The 21,094-nt window shown below is 40.1% G+C and overlaps 5 protein-coding genes across 12 annotated transcripts in view; 2 read left to right on the forward strand and 3 right to left on the reverse strand.

Moving 5' to 3' along the window:
• Positions 1-628: 628 nt before the first annotated feature.
• LOC126368599 (ubiquitin-60S ribosomal protein L40) lies at positions 629-1,819 on the reverse strand. The gene is made up of 3 exons (XM_050012667.1): positions 1,687-1,819; positions 1,160-1,392; positions 629-899 (listed from the first exon to the last, which is right to left on the reverse strand). The coding sequence occupies exons 2-3, from the start codon at positions 1,383-1,385 to the stop codon at positions 736-738; spliced, it is 390 nt and encodes a 129-aa protein (XP_049868624.1). The 5' UTR covers positions 1,386-1,392; positions 1,687-1,819; the 3' UTR covers positions 629-735.
• A 586-nt stretch (positions 1,820-2,405) lies between these two features.
• On the forward strand, positions 2,406-3,325 carry LOC126368598 (uncharacterized). Its single transcript, XM_050012666.1, has 3 exons — positions 2,406-2,565; positions 2,655-2,831; positions 3,102-3,325. Exons 1-3 carry the CDS (start codon positions 2,491-2,493, stop codon positions 3,240-3,242), a joined length of 393 nt encoding a protein of 130 aa, XP_049868623.1. The 5' UTR covers positions 2,406-2,490; the 3' UTR covers positions 3,243-3,325.
• Positions 3,326-3,435: 110 nt separating this feature from the next.
• LOC126368557 (synaptojanin-1) lies at positions 3,436-8,201 on the reverse strand. Its single transcript, XM_050012585.1, has one exon. The coding sequence runs from the start codon at positions 8,084-8,086 to the stop codon at positions 4,772-4,774; it is 3,315 nt and encodes a 1,104-aa protein (XP_049868542.1). The 5' UTR covers positions 8,087-8,201; the 3' UTR covers positions 3,436-4,771.
• A 485-nt stretch (positions 8,202-8,686) lies between these two features.
• LOC126368562 (polyphosphoinositide phosphatase) lies at positions 8,687-17,797 on the reverse strand. The gene is made up of 12 exons (XM_050012597.1): positions 17,608-17,797; positions 17,115-17,325; positions 16,040-16,469; positions 15,137-15,457; positions 14,644-14,988; positions 14,026-14,224; positions 13,304-13,437; positions 12,436-12,663; positions 11,782-11,965; positions 11,063-11,217; positions 10,375-10,545; positions 8,687-9,171 (listed from the first exon to the last, which is right to left on the reverse strand). The coding sequence occupies exons 1-12, from the start codon at positions 17,680-17,682 to the stop codon at positions 8,931-8,933; spliced, it is 2,694 nt and encodes an 897-aa protein (XP_049868554.1). The 5' UTR covers positions 17,683-17,797; the 3' UTR covers positions 8,687-8,930.
• Positions 17,798-19,713: 1,916 nt separating this feature from the next.
• Positions 19,714-21,094, forward strand: part of LOC126368555 (protein turtle-like) — an 89,011-nt gene continuing 87,630 nt past the window's right edge. For all 8 annotated transcript variants that reach the window (XR_007566612.1, XR_007566613.1, XM_050012577.1 and 5 more), the window contains exon 1: positions 19,714-20,023. The gene's annotated coding sequence lies outside the window, so the exon portion shown is untranslated. The remainder of the gene's footprint in view (positions 20,024-21,094) is intronic.

Here is a 21,094-nt window from a genome sequence, read left to right on the forward strand (position 1 = left end):
TAAAAAGGGCTCAGTAGTACGTGACCGGACAAAACAACCGTACTACTGAGACTAGAGGAATATTGAATGACTACTGTAAGAGGAGATGCTGAATTAAATACGAAATAGTTTTTATGTGTATAATTGCGCCATTATTTATTTAACAAGTTTTTCAACTGCCGTCATCAAAAACTAACAACAAAGAATTCACCCTTTTCTTTTTAAAACCACAGTCTAAAAATGTACCGAACGTAACAAGTTTCAATTACGCCTGTATCAATTTAATATTGAGCCTCCTTGCTAGATTATACCAACTATATTCCACCAAGGAGTATTATTTTGATTGTTAAATAAAATAATTGCGTAATAATAAATAACAGCTCAGCTCAGCTTAAATTCTATCAGCACAGCACAGCTCAGCTTTTATCATCGGTACAGCACACCACAGCTATACAGCCATCAGCGATCTCTGCCCGGCAATTGTAACACTACTATTCTCTTCAAGAGCTTCAAAAAGGTAAATGCGTGATAAATGTCGTGAGATACATATCTCTAGGGACATGTCGCTGTGGTAACGCCACATATTAGCACTACATGAGGCATGATATATATATAGGTGAATTGAAGGGATTCTGACTGAAAGAAAAAATTTTTGAAATGTATTTATTATTACTTGTAATAATTTTAGTTTCAGTTACATTTTTAGAATGGTATTTTCATTTCAATGATGGAATTGATAGTACTAAATTAGATGGTTTAATCCTTAAGCTTCTTCTTGGGGCGAAGGTTGTTGGTGTGGCCACACTTGGTCTTGCGGCAGTTGGTCGCACGGGGATGCAGGCGAGCATAGCACTTGCGGCAGATCATCTTGTCGCAGTTGTACTTCATAGCCAGAATACGTAGGGAGGGCTCAATGGTACCTGTAAAAACAAATTGAAACTTATTGCTTATATATTCCTTTATGTTAAAAGATCAGAATGAGCTTGAACAGCTAGCAGTGGATACTCGAGAACTCGAAATACAAAAATAATGTTAGGGAGATATTTGTTTTAATTTTTCTTTTATGTAACCTTAAAATATCCCCTAGCAATATTTAAAATCCAATTGAATTACTCTAGTTATGTGTTAATTTATAGAATTATACTGTCAAGAGATACAACAAAAACATTTTGACACATACCTCCACGGAGCCTCAACACTAAATGGAGAGTAGACTCCTTCTGGATGTTGTAGTCTGATAGTGTGCGACCATCCTCAAGCTGTTTGCCGGCGAAGATCAGTCGCTGCTGATCGGGAGGGATACCCTCCTTATCCTGGATCTTTGCCTTCACATTTTCGATGGTGTCTGAAGCCTCCACCTCAAGGGTGATGGTCTTCCCCGTGAGGGTTTTCACAAATATCTGCATTGCAGTTCTGGAAAAAGATTTATTTTATTGGACAAACATTTACTGAATTTTTGGTGATCTATGATCACGGCGGTCCAAGAACTGAAACTGAAAAACAAAAGCAGATCGAGCTCGTCAAAATGACACGCCACGCGGATTTTCAAATTTCGAATGTAAATGCCAATACAAGGTTAGGTAGGCGGTTACTGTTGCACACTATGGCTTTTTTCGATGGCGTATATATCAAACAGTAGGTTAAATACGAAATATAACTCGTAGGACTCACATAAAGTAACAAAAGTATTATATTTTACAAGCTCACCTTTTACTACAACGTGCTCAAAAAGAAAGAATCTGTCAAATTCGGGAAATAAATATGGCGGACATACCGTTCAAAAATTCTGAAATTAAAATTATAGTGAAACTCATGGTAAATTTTGAAAAAATATCCTATTGTTGTTTATCGCTCAAGAAAGGAAAGTAAATTTTGTGTTAATATTAGTTATGTAGTTATAGTATTATATAGTTAGCTTCTGAAAATTAATATATTGTTTTCTACGATTTTCAAAATGAAATCAATACATTTTTTAGATTTCTAAACGACATCAAAATGTTACAATATGAAAAAATATTTAATTTTATTATTATTATTTACAATTATTTAATTTTATAACTTGCATAAACTCTAGCTACAGTAATTTTTATGTCAGTCAGTACAGTACGATCTTTTGATATTGTATTAAAAGACCTACCATCCCACTTATGGATTATAATCAGCAAATATTTTCTTTAAGAATTTTCCTACGAATTTTACGGATGGCAACAATTCTAGAAAGATTTGTTCTTAACATTAGATACAAAATAATACAATGGCTAATCAGAATCTTATTTATTTACCAAAATACAGTAACAATACACAATTTTAGTAAACTTTAGATAAAGCATTAATTAGTTGATTAGTATTTACATAAATTCTGTATTTCATTTTATTTGTATCTTACGTCAGTAACAGTAACATTATCATAATATAATAGCTGAATAGTAATTTTTGAACGTGTCGTGAGGAGTTGTTTCGTAACAGCTCAGATTTTCTTCATTTTTCGTAGAAAAACACCTGGAAATAAAAATGTACCACCAACTTAGCAAAATGTCCGGCCGCCTGGTAGCTGCTACTCACTTGCAAAGCCCACTGTTTCCTGTTGTAAGTGTTTTTGCGTAACTAGATATATGTACTATTGAAGTTTCAAGTAACCCAATATGCTTATCTCTTAATATTCTGGTACCTACTAGGCACCAATTGCCCTGCAACGAGCGGAGCCGCCTAGCATCCAATACAACACTTCTCATTTGTCTACGGTGACCGAGGCTGCCTGCGCCGCACCTGGCAAGAGGAGGCTCGTTCCTGGCACCAACATCCCCTATCCTCCCGTACCGGAGACCATCCGTAAACGCCAGGACCAATTCCAGGTAAACTATTTCCGTGTATTAAAACATAATTTATACTTCTATCAACTGATCAAATGTGCGTTAAACAAACTAACCTTCTTCCCAATACTAAATTAAACAAGGTGTGTTAAGTGTTTGACAGCCAAGGAAAGTTCAATCGAATTATTTGGTAATTGGATTCAGTTTTGCTTTACTGTCAAATACTAAAACATTCACCACTTGTTTGTGTTATATTCACAAGCAGTTAGTAAATAACAACATACTAAAGTATTTTCTTTATACTGTTTTCAGAAAGACAATGACGTTCCAGTGTTCCTGAAGGGTGGTCCTCTTGATGGTATTCTCTACCGTTTGACCATGGGACTATGCATTGTGGGTTTGGCTGGTGTCGTACATACCATTTACTCCCATGCTGTTCCCAAAAAACAGTAAATATTTATTAAATTAATGTATTAGTTGCCTGTGTTATATATATTATAGACAATCGAAGCACTCTTAATAAAGGGAAATTTAAATATGATTTTTTTATTTCTGAAACAAATACATAGTTATATTTGGTTCCATTTTCCTTTACCAAAAGACAATGCATTCATACAGCAGGAATTCTATAAATAAAACAAGCATGAAGAGATGATTTTAAACAATTCTCTATATTTCATATAGATATTTATGTAACAATATAAACACTGGCCTCTTATGATGCCTTTGTGACAAACATAGCAATGTTGAACAACAGCATCTACATGTTATGCGCAAAATTTGTCATTCATTCAATATTTTCAATTATTAATTTTAGAAACATTAACATCAAAATGAACACTTTATTATAATACATTTCATTTCTACAGAAACATGGAACAGTCAGGTACATTATGGATATTTTAAGGACAAATTAATATAATAAAAATGGTAGGTATAAATGTTGTAAAAAATTCATAAAAGAGATTTAAAGGGGTTTGGGTCCATCCAATAATGACCAAGCATAATCATTCATTACGAATGTTCTATTTGTATCAAAGTAACATTTGTTAAGAAAAATAATTTCTACTAAAATAAATGCTATAACACAGCCGTAACAAATAAATGGAGTGGCATCTTAATCTAAAATGTGGACCCATAAATCAATAAAAAATAAATTCATTTTCTGAGATTTAAAATAAACTAAATACAATAGGTACTCACTATAAAAAACATTCATAATTACGTAGGTACCTATAATACGTATCAATCTTGAAAATAATAAAAGGAACTCTTTTTAGGTTTTTAACAGGGATGCGTGTATAATGATCTATTTTCTAAACAATTGCTTATACTACAGCTATGCAAACATGATTCAAATGCACAATGACATACAGAAATTACAAACTTATGCATTATAATAGGTACCTATATCCTATCTTACGTTATTTTAAATAAATACTGATTTCTAAGATTGCACATTTACAAATTAATCTTTTCGTTGCTTGAGAACATGTATAATTATGTTTAATAAAGCTGAACAGACAGAAAAAACATGATTGGCATAGAATATCAGTCAACAAATTATAATTTAGCTAGAGTCTCGTTCATTTGTTTCGTAATAACAATCAGTTCATTTAAACTTTGTTCATTTGTTGAAGGATCGGAATCCTAATATGATGGTATCCTGTCCTGATATGTACTTATGCAGCTAAAAAGTTCATTAAAATAAATTAGTGAGTAACATATTTATAATAACATTACAGCAAATCATATGCCAGCATTACTTAGTAGGTAGGTACACACAATAATGTAGAGGTACAATATTCGCAACATGTGTAAGGTGTAACACTTAGCGATATTATTATATTCCATGTAGGTAGGTACGTTAACTATAATCTCAAAGCAAGGGACGTACATACAATATACGGCATAATACTACTCCTAAGTTACTACTCGATTGTTCCGACTCGACTGAGACAGTATCAATACATCGCTGTATTTTATGTGACCGGACGTGGACGCGCCGGTAAGGGGGGCGGAGCTCCCTGACGCGCGGGCACGGGCGGCGGCGGGCCCGTGGGCGGTGGGGAAGGGCCCTCCGTGGGGGGCGAGCTGCTTGGCGGCGGAGGCGGCGCGCACGTGGGTGGCGGGACGCTGGTGGCCGGCGGGGGCGACATCGGCGGCGGGGACCCGACCGGCGCCCCGGCCTCGGGGGTAATGGGGGTCATCGGCGCCGGCCGCGGCGGCGGCGGCCGGGCGGGGCTCGCCGTCGGAGCTCTCGACGGTACCAACGGGGTAGGAGACGGCGCCGGGGGTCTACTCGGCTGCTGTCTCCGCGGAGTCGGTGGCGCCGACCTGAGTGGCCGCTCGGGCTGAACTTCGCCGAATAGCGGCACCGTATTGTTAGAACATAAACTTATTTCCAAGCGAACTATATCGGTCCAATTAGGAGACTTTAATGTTATCGACAGAGGAATCGAACATACGCAGATCTGACCCTTCTGAGCGGCGGCTAATGCGTTTTGACCGTCTCTAAATGTAATGCTTAAGGAATGTTCGTCTATGAAGCGAACTAGAGTGACTTCCCCGATAGTGGCCAGTTCTTGCAATACCGCCGCCATAACGTTGTCGTCGAATACGGACTCCTCACTGTTAATTTCCTCGAAGGGCTGAACTATGATGCTTGCATCTGGAGGGCCGAGGTCTTGCACGACTTCGTAAAAAACTTCCATACACTTAGTGTAACTGACTTGTAATACCTCGATTTCCAAAATCCCGATCACTGGACGGTGGTCGCTTTGCTTCAGCTCGGCTCGGCCGTAATACAGCAATTTGCCCGCGGCTAGCTCCGAAGATGCTTCAGGTTCTATTGTATGTTTTCTGCTTCGCCATAAAATACGGTCTGTCCATGCGGGAGCACGGCATTTCTCGCTTGTATCGTAATCATCACTGAAGAGATCGTACTTGTAAGTGGGCGGGAATGTAATCTCTCCCTCAAAACAGTTCTTGAACACCAAATCTTGAGATTTTTGTTTCAAAAGTTGGTCATTTTCTAGAAGGCGTTGTAAATTATTTTGTGATACCAACAATCGCACCTCATCCTTATCTAAATCTATGCGATAATTGAAATCACCACACCAAAATACGTAATCATGTGAATACAATGATCTGCCCATAGGAAAGGCGACTTTTCTCGTTATTTCTGCATAGTCTGCGTTTCGCTCTGTGACTTGAGATTGACCAGCAGCAAAATGTGCGCAAACAAAACACAATGAGGATCCATATATAACCATTCTAATTGCCACTGCACCCTTATTGCCGGTCGCGCCTCCAAGTCCGGTTTTCACAGAATCAAGTGCAACATCTCTTATGTGAGGAATTAAATCTTTCCTAACAAACAGAAACAAACAAACACCAACTAACTGATGACTTGAAAGAAGAGTATAAGAGGCATCTCTGCATAGTACTTTCTCTAATTCTTCACTCCAAGCTCTGGCATTTTCTGAACTGGCGGCCATGATATTGCTGGCATTTAAATCAACAATTTCTTCAAAACCAATTGCAAATATATCAGATGGTTGATCTTTATTTACAGTGCTGACTAAAGAAGAATTTGGACAATCCAGGAGCCAATCAGCCAATGACACATCTTTGAAAACCAGACTACGAAAGTGCTTACCTCCATTAACATTGTAAGTACCAATTGTGATTCGGATGCTGGTGGGCTGTGTATATTCATTGGCTCTACGAACCATCTCTCTTAGCACTGGAGTGGATGTGTGCAGTAAATGTGATGGTAATAAGATACGGGTACGGTCTGCTAGTTCTGAATTTAAAGTAGAGCCCAACAAAAGTATATCAATAGCTTCTTGTTTAGTATTATCTAGTAAATTGTTTTGAATAGTTCGAGCAGCAGATCTCGCCCCATCCATCAACTTTGAGCCACCTTGGATGGCACCAGTGCCCGCATAAATTTTAGATATTTCATTTCCATTGTTTACCCACATCTGCCTGAAAACTTCTTCAAATCTGGTGACATTTTGTTTTTTATCAATGCACTGTAGTAGCATCATTTGAATTGCTAACATTTCCAAACCTATAAATGTTTGTATAGAGTTTGTCCTGTCCAAACAATCTAAACAATTTGTGCGAATAGCCCCCTTTTGTATATTATAGATATCAATACCTTTCGCACTGAATATGCCAATAGTGTCATAGTACTTTTCAATGATTTTCTTAAATTTTCCCAAAGCAGTTTCAACTGATGCAGCCCTAACTTCTTGGTGATAGTCAAAGATGATTTGTATGACATCAGAATGAGGTGATTCATTGATATGTTTCTGGAATGCATTGCTCAAAGTAGCTTCACCTTCACTGCCTCCAATCATACTGGATCCTAAAAGATTCACTACTATCACAGAACCATAATTACGTTTTAATTGAGTGAAATGCCTGTCACATGCACTAGTTGATGCATCATATCCTCTGGACATCTTCACTTTATGAGATCCAACTTGGATACCAGGCTGCTCCCAGAACAGTGGAACTGAGCCCCTGGTTTGTATATATGAAGCCACTGAATCATCAATGTATATAGCTTGTTCTGTTTCAACAAAGTTAGCAACATTGCCATCATCATTACAGCCTCTGACATTAAACCTAGTGCCTGCACGCTCGCAGCTGAGTCGAGAAACCAGAACTGCGCGTGCTTGTCGATGACCCACATAGATAGTTCGAATTTCAACAGAGCCACACATGGCCCTAGTGAGCCACTCTTCACAGTCTATCCCATACCTGATCAAATGAATGAATAATGTACGATTCCAGAAGAATCTGTTGTCTGGAATCGCTCCCTTGCTTTTTCTTTGAGCGCATAACGTAAGATCAAAGAGATTATCATTTGTTTTGCCAGAATTCCATGAAAAATAAAATGTCCCAGAATTTAATAATTTTCTCACTTCTGACACTTTATCATCTCCTTGAGATTGATAAAACAACGGCAAGAACTGTGTTTGTGTTATTTTAAACACTTCTACGTCACCGACCTTTCCCACGGAGCAGCAGCCCGTGACGAGGACGAGGTACAGTAGGCAGCTTTCACCGGCGTTTAGCTGTAGGACTCCCAGGCACCCGTAAGCATCAGCAATCTTATGATATTGCTTACGAAGAGTTTCCGTTTCTTGTGACGACAACGCAACTACAGCTTGAGACTCGAACAGTAGCGCCGTATCTTTATTTCTATGTTGTAATATTATACTGTATGGATTCGGCGGTGACGACTTCTCGAGGATTTTAAAACCCTTTGACATAGCCATGGCTGCTGTAGGTCGTGATTACACGCAGCCAAGTGCTATCCGCCCCCCGTTTTGTCTTATTTTTATCACAACACCGATTTCCACACGGATTTTGTGGACGATCGAATCGACCACAACCGAAATGTCAAACAAATGTCATTTTAGTACGCCCCCTACACGATGAACGTTAAACTATTGTTTTTTTTTTATAGGGACTGGCTGGCTGGCCCGAATTTACAACAAAGTAAAAGTGAGAAATGAGGTTTTAGTTTTTTGTTTAGTTGAAGGATGTTCCAGCTGTTTTTAAAGTAACCACGTTGGTCAATGGTGGGGCATCGTATTCTACTGAATAATATTTATTTGTTACTTATTACCAGATAAGATTTTGAAATCACAATTTTTTATTATTACTCTTTATTGCGATTTATTTTCGATAGTTCGTCAACACATAAACGTGAAGTACATACATACATAACAGCCTGTATAAGTCCCACTGCTGGGCACAGGCCTCCCCTCAATCAACCGGAGGGGGTATGGAGCATACTCCACCACGCTGTTCCACTGCGGGTTGGTGAAGGTGTTTTAAACGTGAAGTAGGAGGAATCAAATAAAACAAACGAATATATAACAATGATATTTTTTATTTACATACATAACAACGTAACATATTTTATATACATAGGTATATTTTTTTACATAGAGGTATTGGTGCTGATTCACTGATTTTAATTTAGTTTGACAGCTCTAAAACTAGCTTTATCTCTATATTGCACTCGTTGTAAGCGAAAATCGCGAAGATTTTTGAAGCTGTCATACTAAAATAAAATAAAGTTTTGTATGCTGGAATCGGCACCAATATTTTTAATTACAAACTAAAATTTACGTATTTGTGATACATCGCTACCGATTCTGGCGGCACGGTGACATGTCCCGTGCTGCGGGCGACATAATCTCGGTAGACGTCGCGGGCGGCGCGGGACACGGTCGGCGGGATCACGTGGGTCGTGCTGTCGATTGTGAACGCGCTGCTCACCGTCATCACTATGTGAATGTCGCTCTCGTAATGCGGATTCGATCGCCGGTCGAAGTTGACGTAGCGCTTGTAACTAGAAATTATTAAAAAATGAAGTATCATTTAATTTTGCTTATGATAAAATCTCTTCATTGTCGAATGTCCGGAAAGGAAAGCTTTTGAAGTAATTATCTCGCAACACGACGAATATGACCAAAGCTCTTGTCTTGTTTTTTTATACTATTTGCGCTCTATCATGATGCGGATGACAACTGTCAGAATAGTAAATTTTCTTAGTGTCTCTTTTGTATTACCTACTCTATATTTATTTGGTCTCTGTGGTCCAGTAGTTGAACGTTGGTCTCACGATCCGGAGGCCCCGGGTTCGAATCCCGGTGGGGACATGTCACAAAAATCGCTTTGGTTAGATTAGGTTGACCTGATTCCGCCCTGTAGTTCCGGGCGCAAGAATAGGGCTACGGTACCCCCTGCCTGTCGTAAAAGGCGACTGAAAGGGGACACTGGAGACCGTGGGTGGTAAGGGCGGGGGCCCGAGCCGCTCTTCATACGGTCTCCGGGAGGGACGGCAATGTGACATGGCCTCTCATTGCCGTACAACTGGCATGGCGTAGGGGTGGGGACCTACCCCGGTACGCGCTTTTTTATAGCAGGCGCGAGGGAAGCACCGGTGCGTTCGTTAGAGATCCCGGAGCTTCCCGACATGCGCAGCAGAGGGCCATCGGAGGGGTTTTAGTCGGTAAGAGTCCGACATAACCTCGTCACTCCCCCGGGTGGCGAGGTATCCATGAGGATTTCCCCTTCGTTACCAAAAAAAAAAAAAAGGTTGACCTGATTATCCGAAAGTAAAATGATCCGTGCTTCGAAAGGCACGTTAAGCCGTTGGTCCCGGTTACTACTTACTGATGCAAGTATGTAGTCGTTACATGAGTCGTGTCAGGGGCCTTTGGCGGCTCAGTAATAACCCTGACACCAGGGTTGATGAGTTTGTCCACCTCACAACCCACACGATAAGAAGACTATATTTCTCTCCTGTTGTCATGTCATGACATAATGCATAAGTAGTTCACGCGCAACTGTGTGTGTACCGTGCTGCGTTACCACGTGCGTGCGAGCAAGTTAGACGGTCGCTCCTTACTCGTTACGTCTTCCAAACTGAAGTGTACGCAAATCGGGGGTGGGGTAATCGAGCTCGTAACGGGATAAGGGGCGGAGAGTGTCCCTTTTATACGTGGTATTATTGCTTATTCTAAGTCAAGATCTTAAAATGAATATTTACATGAGCGTGTCCCGCTTAGCAGGTTCATGTATCAGGTTGCGTCCGGTTCGCTTGATGGCGGGGAAGAGCGTCGCAGCGGGCGCGGGCGGGGCCGCGGGGGCGGGGGCGCAGGGCCGCGCGCCCGCTGCTGCGCTCGGCAGGTCGTCGTCCGACGATGAGTCGCTGTTTGAACTGGGAACATCATTTAAATTAAGAAGACGATTATTAACATTGAATCTGATCCTGTTATCGCAATTTTTACGACAGATATCGGAGATGTGAGGAGCTCGGTGGCGCAGCGGTAAACGCGCTCGGTCTGCGATTGTTGAAATTAAGCCACTTTCGCAAAGGCCGGTCATAGGATGGGTGACCACAAAAAAAAAAGTTTTCATCTCGAGCTCCTCCGTGCTTCGGAAGGCACGTTAAGCTGTTGGTCCCGGCTGCATTAGCAGGCGTTAATAACCATCAATCCGCACTGGGCCCGCGTGATGGTTTAAGGCCCGATATCCATCCATAGGGAAGGCCCTAAGCAGTGGGGACGTTAATGGGGTGATGATGGTGATGAACATGACAAACATATCAGTAAATAACTTAACGGCCTCCGTGGTCCAGTGTTTGTTTTGTTGATACATAATTATCTCCAATTTATACTCTTTTCAAACCTAGTTTTTGTATTCTCTCAAAATATTAGCGTAAAACAAAAACATACTCGCTTGAATTATTAGAAGTGGTGCTGGAACGACCACTGATGACCGGATTCTTAGAGGTGGGCCCCTTGGCTTGGCCCAGGGTACGTCCGCGGACCATGAACGGGCTGTAACTCTCTGTGAATGTCGGGGCCAAGTCGCGTAGTGTGTGGCACATCTAGAAATAATCATCCTTATTTATTACTAGCGACAAATTAAGTTTATAAGAATTATGTTTGGGATAACTGGCCACAAATGGGGTCGATCAAGATAGCGTTAAAAGATCTCGAAAATAGTTCGACCCTTCTGATCGACCTTTACATGCGTTTAATTGGAAGCATAGATAATTTATATTGATTAATTATGCACTATGTACGTATGTGTGTATGTATGTACTAAAAAAAAACCTATGTGGTAGGTGGCGCTACGATCGGGGAGAACAACATTTGTATATAAACATAGCATGATTAGCATGATTAGTAATATATCTCTCGTCTCTTTCGCGCTAGTGATGTACTATATCTCTGTCCTGCTTTCATTTTAATCACACTTACATTAACATTACGATTTAACATAACATACGAACATTTTCAACATTCTTATTTACTCCACCAACATACTATACACGCCCTTACATTGGTTCTTCGAGCCGGATTAACCTTTGGCGGCTCAATAATAACCCTGACACCAGGGTTGATGAGGTTGTTAATCCACCTCCCAAGCCATAGACAAAGATTGCTACCTTGAGTTCGTAGCAGTCGTGGAACTGCGTGTACTCGAAGGGGCGGTGGCAGTCGTGGTAGGGGTCGAGCATCTCGAGCGCGTCGCCCTGCAGTCCGATGATCTCGCAGCATAATTTACGCATCTCGTTACACGCGCGTGGCAAGTGGCGCAGCGCCTCCTCGTCCCACCATTTTGTTAACGACCTGACAAATAGCAGATTTATCCATCTATAATCACTATTAGTCACTGTGATACCCTCGTTAGCTTTGCAAACGGGGAGCGCCAGTTGGAACCCCGGTACTGGACTTGCACCAATATGTTATTCATCGTAAGGTTGCCTTGTGCTTGTTATATCCGTTTGTACCTACCCTATCTGTAATTTGCGCAATAAAGAATCATTGAAATAAGAATTCCCGATGGGGATATTGTCGAAATCACTTTATGAGACTGTTCTTTGTTTGGTAAGGACTTTGCAGACTTGAATCATCTGATTGTCTTAAAAAGGTAAAATGGTCCCATGTTTCGGATGGCACGTTAAGCCGTTGGTTCCGGCTTAAAAAACACCTCCACCAACCCGCAGTGGAGCAACGTGGTGGAGTATTTTCCGGTTGATTGACGGGAGTCCTGTGACCAGCAGAGACATGTATATACGCTGTTTTTTATGTATGATTACCTGTTATGCGGTATATAGACGGTAGCTTCGGGATGATGCAGGGAGGAATCACTAGTGTACTCCCAGATGGGCGGCCGGCCGGCGTCCGGGATGAACAAACCCAGGAACAAGTTCATAGTGTTCTGCTTCTCCGCGTCAGAAAACGTGTTGGAGTAGTACCGGCTTAGAGTCTGCATTATATCGTTGCCGTGAGACGACCATGGCGCCGTTTTACGGTAAGTTTTTATCCTGAAACAAGGCTATGTTGAAGAAAATTGAAGCGTAAAGTAAAAGTTTATTTAAAACTAGCTTTTGCCCTTGTGTGTGTGGGAGTGCATGTCAAATTTCAAGCGTCTAACTTAAGTGGTTTAGATTTTTCATACAAAAGGATTTTCCCGCTAATTCCCGTTCCCGTAGGAATTTCGGGAATCCTTTTCTTAGTGCACCTCTACGGTACCTAAGCTACGTCCCTTCCAAATTTCAAGTGCCTACGTTTAGCCGTTTTGGCTGTTCGTTGATAAGTCAGTCAGTGAGGCAGTCAGTTTCTCCTTTTATATACATATTTAAGAAGATAGACTCGACATTCCAACGCGCGAAGGGAAATCTAGCCTAATACTGCTTACATACACGCATTTCTTGGGAACTTTCCCGAAACCCACATTTTTGGTTTCTTTGTGAGTTTTCCTTCACCGCTGAGCACGTGATAATTATTTATGATAAAAATTTGGATTCGAAAACAAACTCCAAAAGCATTGGTTTAGCCCCGTGGTGGGATTTAAACCCACAGTGAGAGTCAAGCGTTCTTCCAACTGGGCTACCACGGCTATATCTCTGAAGATGGTGTAATAGTCTGGCAGCTTTCATAATACATACTAAGACAATACAATACCTGTGAACCAACTGCGACCCGCCGTATTGCAGCGCTAGAGTATCGCCGTGGTCCTCGTACAATCCTTCGAGCAGTCTCGCGCAGTCTGAGTCGAACTCGATCACTGGCTCTCCAAGTAGTCCTAGGGCGTAGAGCTGTAAAAACACACAATACATGGTTTAAATATTTTCATAAAGAACCTTCCTTGCCAAAGAGCAATGGATGTCCTAGGCGTCGAACGAATCGACTGCGTACACTGCGCTCCAAAACAGGTATCAGTGATGTAGGGAAAAAGTCGGCCAATCTGAAGTGGGACTGGGCCGGACACGTTTGTCAGATGCATCCGGAGCGATGGGCACGAGTCGTTACTGGACACCTCAAGGCGGGTATAGAAGTCGAGGTAGAACGCGTAAAAGATGGTGTGACGACCTCAATGCTTATAGGAAGGATTGGACGGAGATCGCGCAAAGTCGAGAGGAGTGGAAAACAGAGGAGGCTTTTGCATAACGAACGTCTCATTCGCCTAAAACTACTGCAGCTTTTCACAACCTGTATAGCCGGGGAAAAAAGCCATGCATTCATATCTTCTAGATAATCACTAATCTTATAATAAAAACGTGCCCATATCATGTACCCACACGTACCTATATCATACCCGCAACACGTACCCATACCTTCTACAGCAAAAAGCTAAGCCTCTCCCAAACCGGAATCCCTGTTCACTCATATAAAATCCAACGAACCTGATGAGCGAGCACACACTTGCCGATAGCAAATTGCGCCGTGTTGGTGCGGTCGAGGCAGTCGACGCAGTTGACGCGCACCAGGCCGGTCTGCAGCCGCCCCGCCTGGTGGCCCGCCACGCCGCTATCGTCGCTGTAGCCGCAAGCGCTCAGGAACACGCCCGTGCGACGGACCACGGTGCCGGCTATCGCTGTTAATCTGGAAGTGTAGAAAAATAAAACTACGTGTGTGTGCGTGTGTGTATACTGCGTGGGGTATAGAAAAAGGAACGAAAATGGGGTAGTGAATGGTCAGTGTTACATTGATTGTTGATTACAATAATCCCTGACGAAATAGCCAGAGTTCAGAAGTCAATTTGCAGTCAATCAACTGAACCGTTTGAGAACCAGTGATAAATCCCGTTGCCTTTAATATGGTCCTTCATGCCTTTCTCGGGTTTTACAAAATACCCAGAAAAATATGCAGCTGATTGTCCTATGATTATATACGTACTGTGCCGTTCTCTAATAATAAATACTTTACTATACTGTCTAATAAAATATAGCCTTTTGTTGATAAAATCAACATCTGAGAGAATAACATAATATATTTGGATTAATGCAAACATTAAGACTTACTTATCAAGCACCATGGCGTCAGTTCCCTTATTCATGCGCGCCATATCTAAATGGAAGTACTGAATCCCATGTTCTGGTGGTAGAAACTGGTTTAGATATTTCACTGCATTGCTGATCACATCTGTCAATAAAGACTCATGCTTCTTCTTCTCTCGTTTCTTGACTAGATTCAGGAACATTATCGGAGAACCATATCGCCTCATCAAGTTATTTAAATGCTTTCCTGGGATTTCTGCAAAAGGATCACTCTGGTCGATCAGGATTTGAGGCTTTGGCACCATCTTGGATACATCCTGAGACCAGTAACTGGGTATGGAGCCTCGCATTTGGACGAAAGAACTGAATCTGCAAAGTATATAAATATTTTCTTAGCCTTGACCATTTAACAGAAACTTTTGAATACTTTAAAAATGCGCTTGTATCGTCGAGGAATTGATGAATCTGATTTTGTGCTGCGAAACTGTTATATATTTGTAAATAAAACATCTCTTACCTGCCAGATGTAAATGAAGATACCATGGAATCGTGAACAATCTGTTCAGTTTCCACCTCATTGGCTACATCCCCATGCATGTTGGCACCTCTCTTTAGGAATCTTGTGCCGGCGTATCTGTTGCTTCTTCGTGCTATAAGAGTCAAGAATATTGGTCTCCCAAAGATGTTCAGATTACTCTGTTCTATAAATCCATGGACTATGTATAGTATCCAGTCAGGGTGCAAGTGTGAGTGAACAGCGGACAGGAGGTGGCTGTTCCACACAAACCTCCACTCAGGTACTGTGCGAACTCCGAATTCTAGTCTTTGGCTTTTTTGACTGAAAATAAATTTAAACATTTTTGATTCTTGTCTATTGAAAATAGTCAGACGACTACTACCACTACTGCTACTGTAGCACTATTCAGAGGTGCAGGACAGGAGTCCTAATATGGCTCTGAAATAGAGTACTCTGGGCGCCATCCCACTCGCGACAGACAGAGTACTGCGGGGCAGAAGGCAAGAGGAAAACCACTGCTCTATTTTTCCCATTTCTCATTTTTAAAAAGTAGCATGGAGGATGCAATGGTGATTGGTGTGAAATGAAAGTTCATAACAAACCATGGCTCACTTCCATAAGTCAGTAATTTGGATGTACATAGTTCTTACATATATTGTACAGTCTGTATTAATACTTCTTGATGGAATTGCATTTTCACTAAAGTTAGACTAGAGTCAGTTACCTGTCGATGATGTTCGCCAATTTGAACCACAACTGGTTGTTACAGCTTACAAAAGTTATTAATATGTATTTCATTAGTAGACAAATGTATAGTGGAAATTATAAAGTGTTTTTACTGACTTTAGTAATACTTTGCACAGTTAAAACCTATGTTTTTCTTTAAAACTATATATAGCTTACCCAGTCTTTTCTTGTCTCTGTTGCAACTGTTTCTTCCAAGTCTCGAATATATCTTCATCATCATCTTCCTTGCAGGTGCATTGTGGCTCTTCTTGACAAGAACTAGATCTCAGGTTGGAGTGATACACTGCAGCTGTAACTGGCTTAGGAAATAATGCTGGAGCCAGTCTCCTAGGAGGTGCCATATTCATCTGCAGAGTATGAGTTATGTCGTAGCTATAACTGTAGTAGAAGTTAGTAGACAAATCCATTGCTAGAAACATCTTTACATATCTCTGTTCGTCGGGGTGTTGTGGCTTGCTTGTGTCATTGGGAATGTATATCATAGCTGTGTCTTCTATCTTATATATGGAATGTAAGCCAATCATGGCGATTTTCCTTCGTTTCGTCACTAAAATTATGTAATACCCTTCCAGGAATCTGATGAAACCTGAAACAAAATTTTACAGAAAAATTAAGAAACTGAGAAATAGTGTAAACCTACAAAGGCCACATCGAAGCAATTCATGTCAAAATGCAATTTGACATTTGTGCATATAAAAGTAAGTGCCCAATACAAACAAATGTCAAATAGCAATATTGCATTTTTGGATGAATTGCATCGATGTGGCCTTTTTAACCCCCTAGATGAAAAGTTCTCAATGCCATTGTATAAAATTCCAAAAAATAAAACAATAGAAAAGAAATCAATATAATAAAAGTATTTAAAGCAATGCAAGTAGAGATAGATAGATAAAATACTTTATTGAGCACAATGGACACAAAATGCAGAGATAAGGACAACATATACAGAAAAGCACAACAGGCGGCCTTATTGCTCATGCAGCAATTTCTTCCAGGCAACCTTTGGGTACAAGAAAATTTTGTACAAGTATAATAATAGCGGGTTAGTGCATTCTAACAAAATAAATAAGATTAGAGATAGATAAGATTGGATTAAAATTAACTGATACTTATATATAATGCTCTATATTATATTATAGAAATCCTACTGTAATAGTAGGTTGTGATAGTATAGTAGGTATGTATATCTATGTCGTGTAGCATATTGTATTGTACAAAAATGTATAATTACCAACAATGCCAAAAGCAGAGACAAGTTTGTTGAAGCTGGATGTCCTGCCAGTGCGGTTACCAAAACCAATCATGTTCAGCAGTTGGTGGATCTCTTGTTTATTATACTCCACCTTGTCATCTACCAATATCAGGTCCCGAGGATCCGTCCTATCGATCTTCAACACTCTGAAGCGAGTTTGGGTGTTGTTTGAACCTATTAGGTAGAATCTCTGTAAGAAATGAAGTACCTTTGTTAATCAAATAGGAAATAAATAAAGAAAGTGTTTGAAATTCCAATGGAATATCAATTGATAAGGCAGTTTCTTTTTTATTTCGGAAACTAGTCCATATTATGTTAGTAACAGAAAGCTTAACTTAGTATTAGTAACAGATTCGTAAGACGGATAATAATATGTGTTAATAAATGTGTATAGGCGACTTAAAAGTCGTCGATGATATCAATGATATAAGAATACTTCTTATTATGAAATTGTATAAATTATTATACTCACAGCTTTCGTTTCATATAAAGCTATCCTCTGTATAGAGCTAATAATGGGGTGGAACAAAACATTTTGTTTCGACATTTTAAACGTATAATATTTGATTAGACAACACTTCTGAAACTACTTATGTTTAATTATGATTATTTATTATCACTGTATGTCTAGGAAAACATTGGGAAACGAGATAAGTTCAAAATTTTTTTTTTTTTTTTTGGTTTGGTTTTCCCCGAAGGGTAAGGCAAAGGGAACTATGCCCATACAGCCATGTCTGACGTATTTTTTTTCATGATGATTAATGAAATGATGAAAGGTGATGATGATGAAACCTAAGCCCCCACCCTCGGAGTAGACTCCTACTCCGAACCCCAAACGAATTAACTCAAAAGTCCGCATAAACTTTTGAGTTATGAAGCGGCTTCCTGACACGAAGCGAAAATAGGCAGATACACTTTGTTTATTGAATACTCCAATATAATAACACTCGCGAATGTCTTCCGACTAACTTAATGCGATCATTAACCACAAAACACCACTTCGTATTAATTATTTAGATTATTCAATGAAGAAAGCAACTGTCCCGTTCCCGCCTCCCGCCAAAAAGCCTTAATAAAATAAAGAAAAGTCTAACTAACACTCGAAAGTATACTTTTATGTCAAAACAAAGACCAAGTGTCAAAATGATGCGATTATTTCACAACAGAGTAAAGTACTAGAACCATACCACCAACTAGTCAACGAACCTTTGATAGTACTAAGTGTGTTACAGGGGTGGTGTACACACAAAGATAAAATTAGGCGCATGGAAAAAAGGTGCACAAAAAACATAAAACTGTCAAATTGATTTTCTTTTTTATTAGCTCAAATATCCTGTATCCAAACCCTGTAATAATGTAACCCTTCTCGGACGTCCGTGTTGCTCTATGCTCTGTAGCCGGTAGATGGCGTGGCGTTACTGGTTCTGAAAAAACACTAATCGGAAAACGTTGCTTGATAGAAGAAGCATAAAAAAAGACATGAAAACCTCCTGAAATTCGATAGAGATAGAATAATGCTACGGGGTTAATTTTATTTTTTAACACTAGTATTAGTGAAGATGAAGATAAATATTATGCATTGATTCGTTGTTGCCTACCCTACCCCAAAAGATAAGTGGCGTGATGATTGATGTAAGTACTACGTAAGGAATTTTAAAACATTTTGTCTGTGGTGTAAATAAATATTAAAACAATTATATTTATTTATATTTACTTTTCAGTAGGGGCAGGATCTAAATAAGTAAAGAATTTCGTTTTATTTCAGTGTTGTTCATATTATTAATTATAAGATAAAATAAAATAACTTACAATTTGTTACATGTTTTTCATTTTGATTTACCAGTAAGTATTTACTTACGATTAAAATAAGACTTGCGTAAGGGCATATTTTTTAATTCATTTTGGGGCACGTTGATGTCTATTGTGTGCGTAAATCTCATGTACTCTTGCCCACGACGAATGAGATAAGGGAGATGAAATCTCTATTGGCTAGTGCATAGATAGTATTCTTACATTGTTTGTACGAGTCTTGTGTACTACGTGTGTCTTACCATTCGAGTATTTAACGAAACAAAGCCGCTACAAGAAACCATTACTTATACTCCTACGGGACGGGACACTGTTTATGCGTACTAAACTGTTTTATTATGAAAATGCGCAATGCGGTGGCATATTTAGCTCATTTACTTTAATGTTTCTTTAATATAATGCTTTCAAACCGCCCCTACCGCGATATACGCATGTAGCAGAACATTTCGTTACGTCAAGGTGCCACTCCCAGCTTCACTGAAATATTTGTGTGGACTAGGAACTGGGTCAAACCTGTGGCCCTTGACGCGACTACTCGAGGTGCGGTGCACCATAACTCAATTAGTTGTGCGACGCATCTGCCAAGCGAGCTGCTCGTAAATTTGCATCGTGGAGGTTTGCAGGATGAGGTTGGCGGCGGGACCGGGATGCGGGAGTGCATCGAGCGTGGATGGCGGGCGAGTGCGTGTAAGTGAGGTCGGCGAGGCCCGAGCGCAGGCGCGAGGGCAGGCGGCGGCGGCGGCGCGGCGGCGCGGCCGGCAGTCCCGCGCGCGTCGCCGAGCCCGCGCCACCTGTCCACGCCGGCACGACTCGCAGCCGCACTCGCCGCTCCGCTGAATGAAACCCCTCACCCTATCATGATTTCAGACGCTACTCCTAATTATCAAGTGCTATAACGTCTCCTGTATGGTGGCCGCGAGTGGTGGTGCCCGGGGTGCGCGCGGGTAAACAACCGGTCCAGATAGGAAGCTGCGTCGGCTCACGCCCGACTACAGTGGAATGCGGCAATTTTAACTACTGCGGACCACGGGACCCCATTTACGAATAGGGATCGAACAATACTGACCATACAAGAACAGGTAAGTCTTATTTTTCAAACCAGAATAACTGTTACGAGAGATTTAACTTAACGACTCTGATTATTCAAATTACAAGCAAAAGGTAGAGTGCTTACTTATATTTTTTTAGTTATTAGGTAATTCAAGTTGAAAATAATGACGTGAAATTAAATAAGTGCCTACTGAAATGCAGAAAAAATAGGTACTTACATAATAATATCACGTTACTTAAATTTAAGTACATAAAAATTCTATCCTACGACAGTTTAAAGCAGATAGAGAACGCAGAACAGTATAAAGATTACCCACCTATATCTTCCTAGTTTATTTTACTAGACTATAATGTGATAGGCTAATATAAAGTATGTTAGTATATAAATATTTTACGTTGTCGTTACTTATTTTGAAATATTTTTGAATCTAAGTAGGTAATTAGATACCTCTAGATATGTTTCATGCTCAGCCAACGCCTTAATATATATTTTTAGAAGGTAGGTAATTTATCTAAAAATATAATATTAGCAAAATAAGATTTCATATACCTACCTAATTAGATCTCTACCAGAAACCAAGGCAATTATTTCCTACATTGTTATACAAAACACGTAACCTATAACTATCAACAATTTATATAAAAAATGATATCATTTATTGTTGAACAACTAATGGTTTCATAATATAGGTAACCGATAACAAAGAACCACAAAGGCAATTTATAAACAAGTAGGAGAGCCTCACTGATGCCTCGCTTGACGACCTACTGATAATGCTCGAAACTTCAAATTACATATTACGTTCTAAACTTGCGAAATATCATAGCGTAATGGCTGTACAGAGTACATATAACATAAGTAGACACGTTTTGGATTAAGTAAGAAGTAACTCCAAAGACAGAATACTAAGATCACTTTCTTTTCGACAATCGACCGCCCGCCGCCAGCGGAGATTTATTTCGATCCATTTCGCTCTCACGATAGTGTGCGAACGTCACTAACGACTTAGAACTATAAAATATCCATTGTTAGATGTAACATGTTCTACGTGGTCATTTGCGTTTGTTTGCCTTCGCTGTAAACTGTGGATATCAATAAT

The sequence above is a fragment of the Pectinophora gossypiella genome, chromosome 7, assembly GCF_024362695.1.
Source record: "Pectinophora gossypiella chromosome 7, ilPecGoss1.1, whole genome shotgun sequence".
Classification (NCBI taxonomy): Eukaryota; Metazoa; Arthropoda; class Insecta; order Lepidoptera; family Gelechiidae; genus Pectinophora; species Pectinophora gossypiella.

Bases quoted from the DNA above. Each gene is read 5' to 3' on its own strand.
- LOC126368599 (XM_050012667.1), bottom strand. From the start codon at position 1,385: ATGCAGATATTTGTGAAAACCCTCACGGGGAAGACCATCACCCTTGAG. The intron at 900-1,159 runs GTATGTGTCAAA...TTGTTTTTACAG, and splicing joins AGTGTTGAGGCTCCGTGGAG to GTACCATTGAGCCCTCCCTA.
- LOC126368598 (XM_050012666.1), top strand. From the start codon at position 2,491: ATGTACCACCAACTTAGCAAAATGTCCGGCCGCCTGGTAGCTGCTACT. The intron at 2,566-2,654 runs GTAAGTGTTTTT...GGTACCTACTAG, and splicing joins AAAGCCCACTGTTTCCTGTT to GCACCAATTGCCCTGCAACG. The intron at 2,832-3,101 runs GTAAACTATTTC...TACTGTTTTCAG, and splicing joins AACGCCAGGACCAATTCCAG to AAAGACAATGACGTTCCAGT.
- LOC126368557 (XM_050012585.1), bottom strand. From the start codon at position 8,086: ATGGCTATGTCAAAGGGTTTTAAAATCCTCGAGAAGTCGTCACCGCCG.
- LOC126368562 (XM_050012597.1), bottom strand. From the start codon at position 17,682: ATGTCGAAACAAAATGTTTTGTTCCACCCCATTATTAGCTCTATACAG. The intron at 14,225-14,643 runs GTAAGTCTTAAT...CTACACTTCCAG, and splicing joins GACGCCATGGTGCTTGATAA to ATTAACAGCGATAGCCGGCA. The intron at 11,966-12,435 runs GTAATCATACAT...GCTATTTGTCAG, and splicing joins GTCTATATACCGCATAACAG to GTCGTTAACAAAATGGTGGG.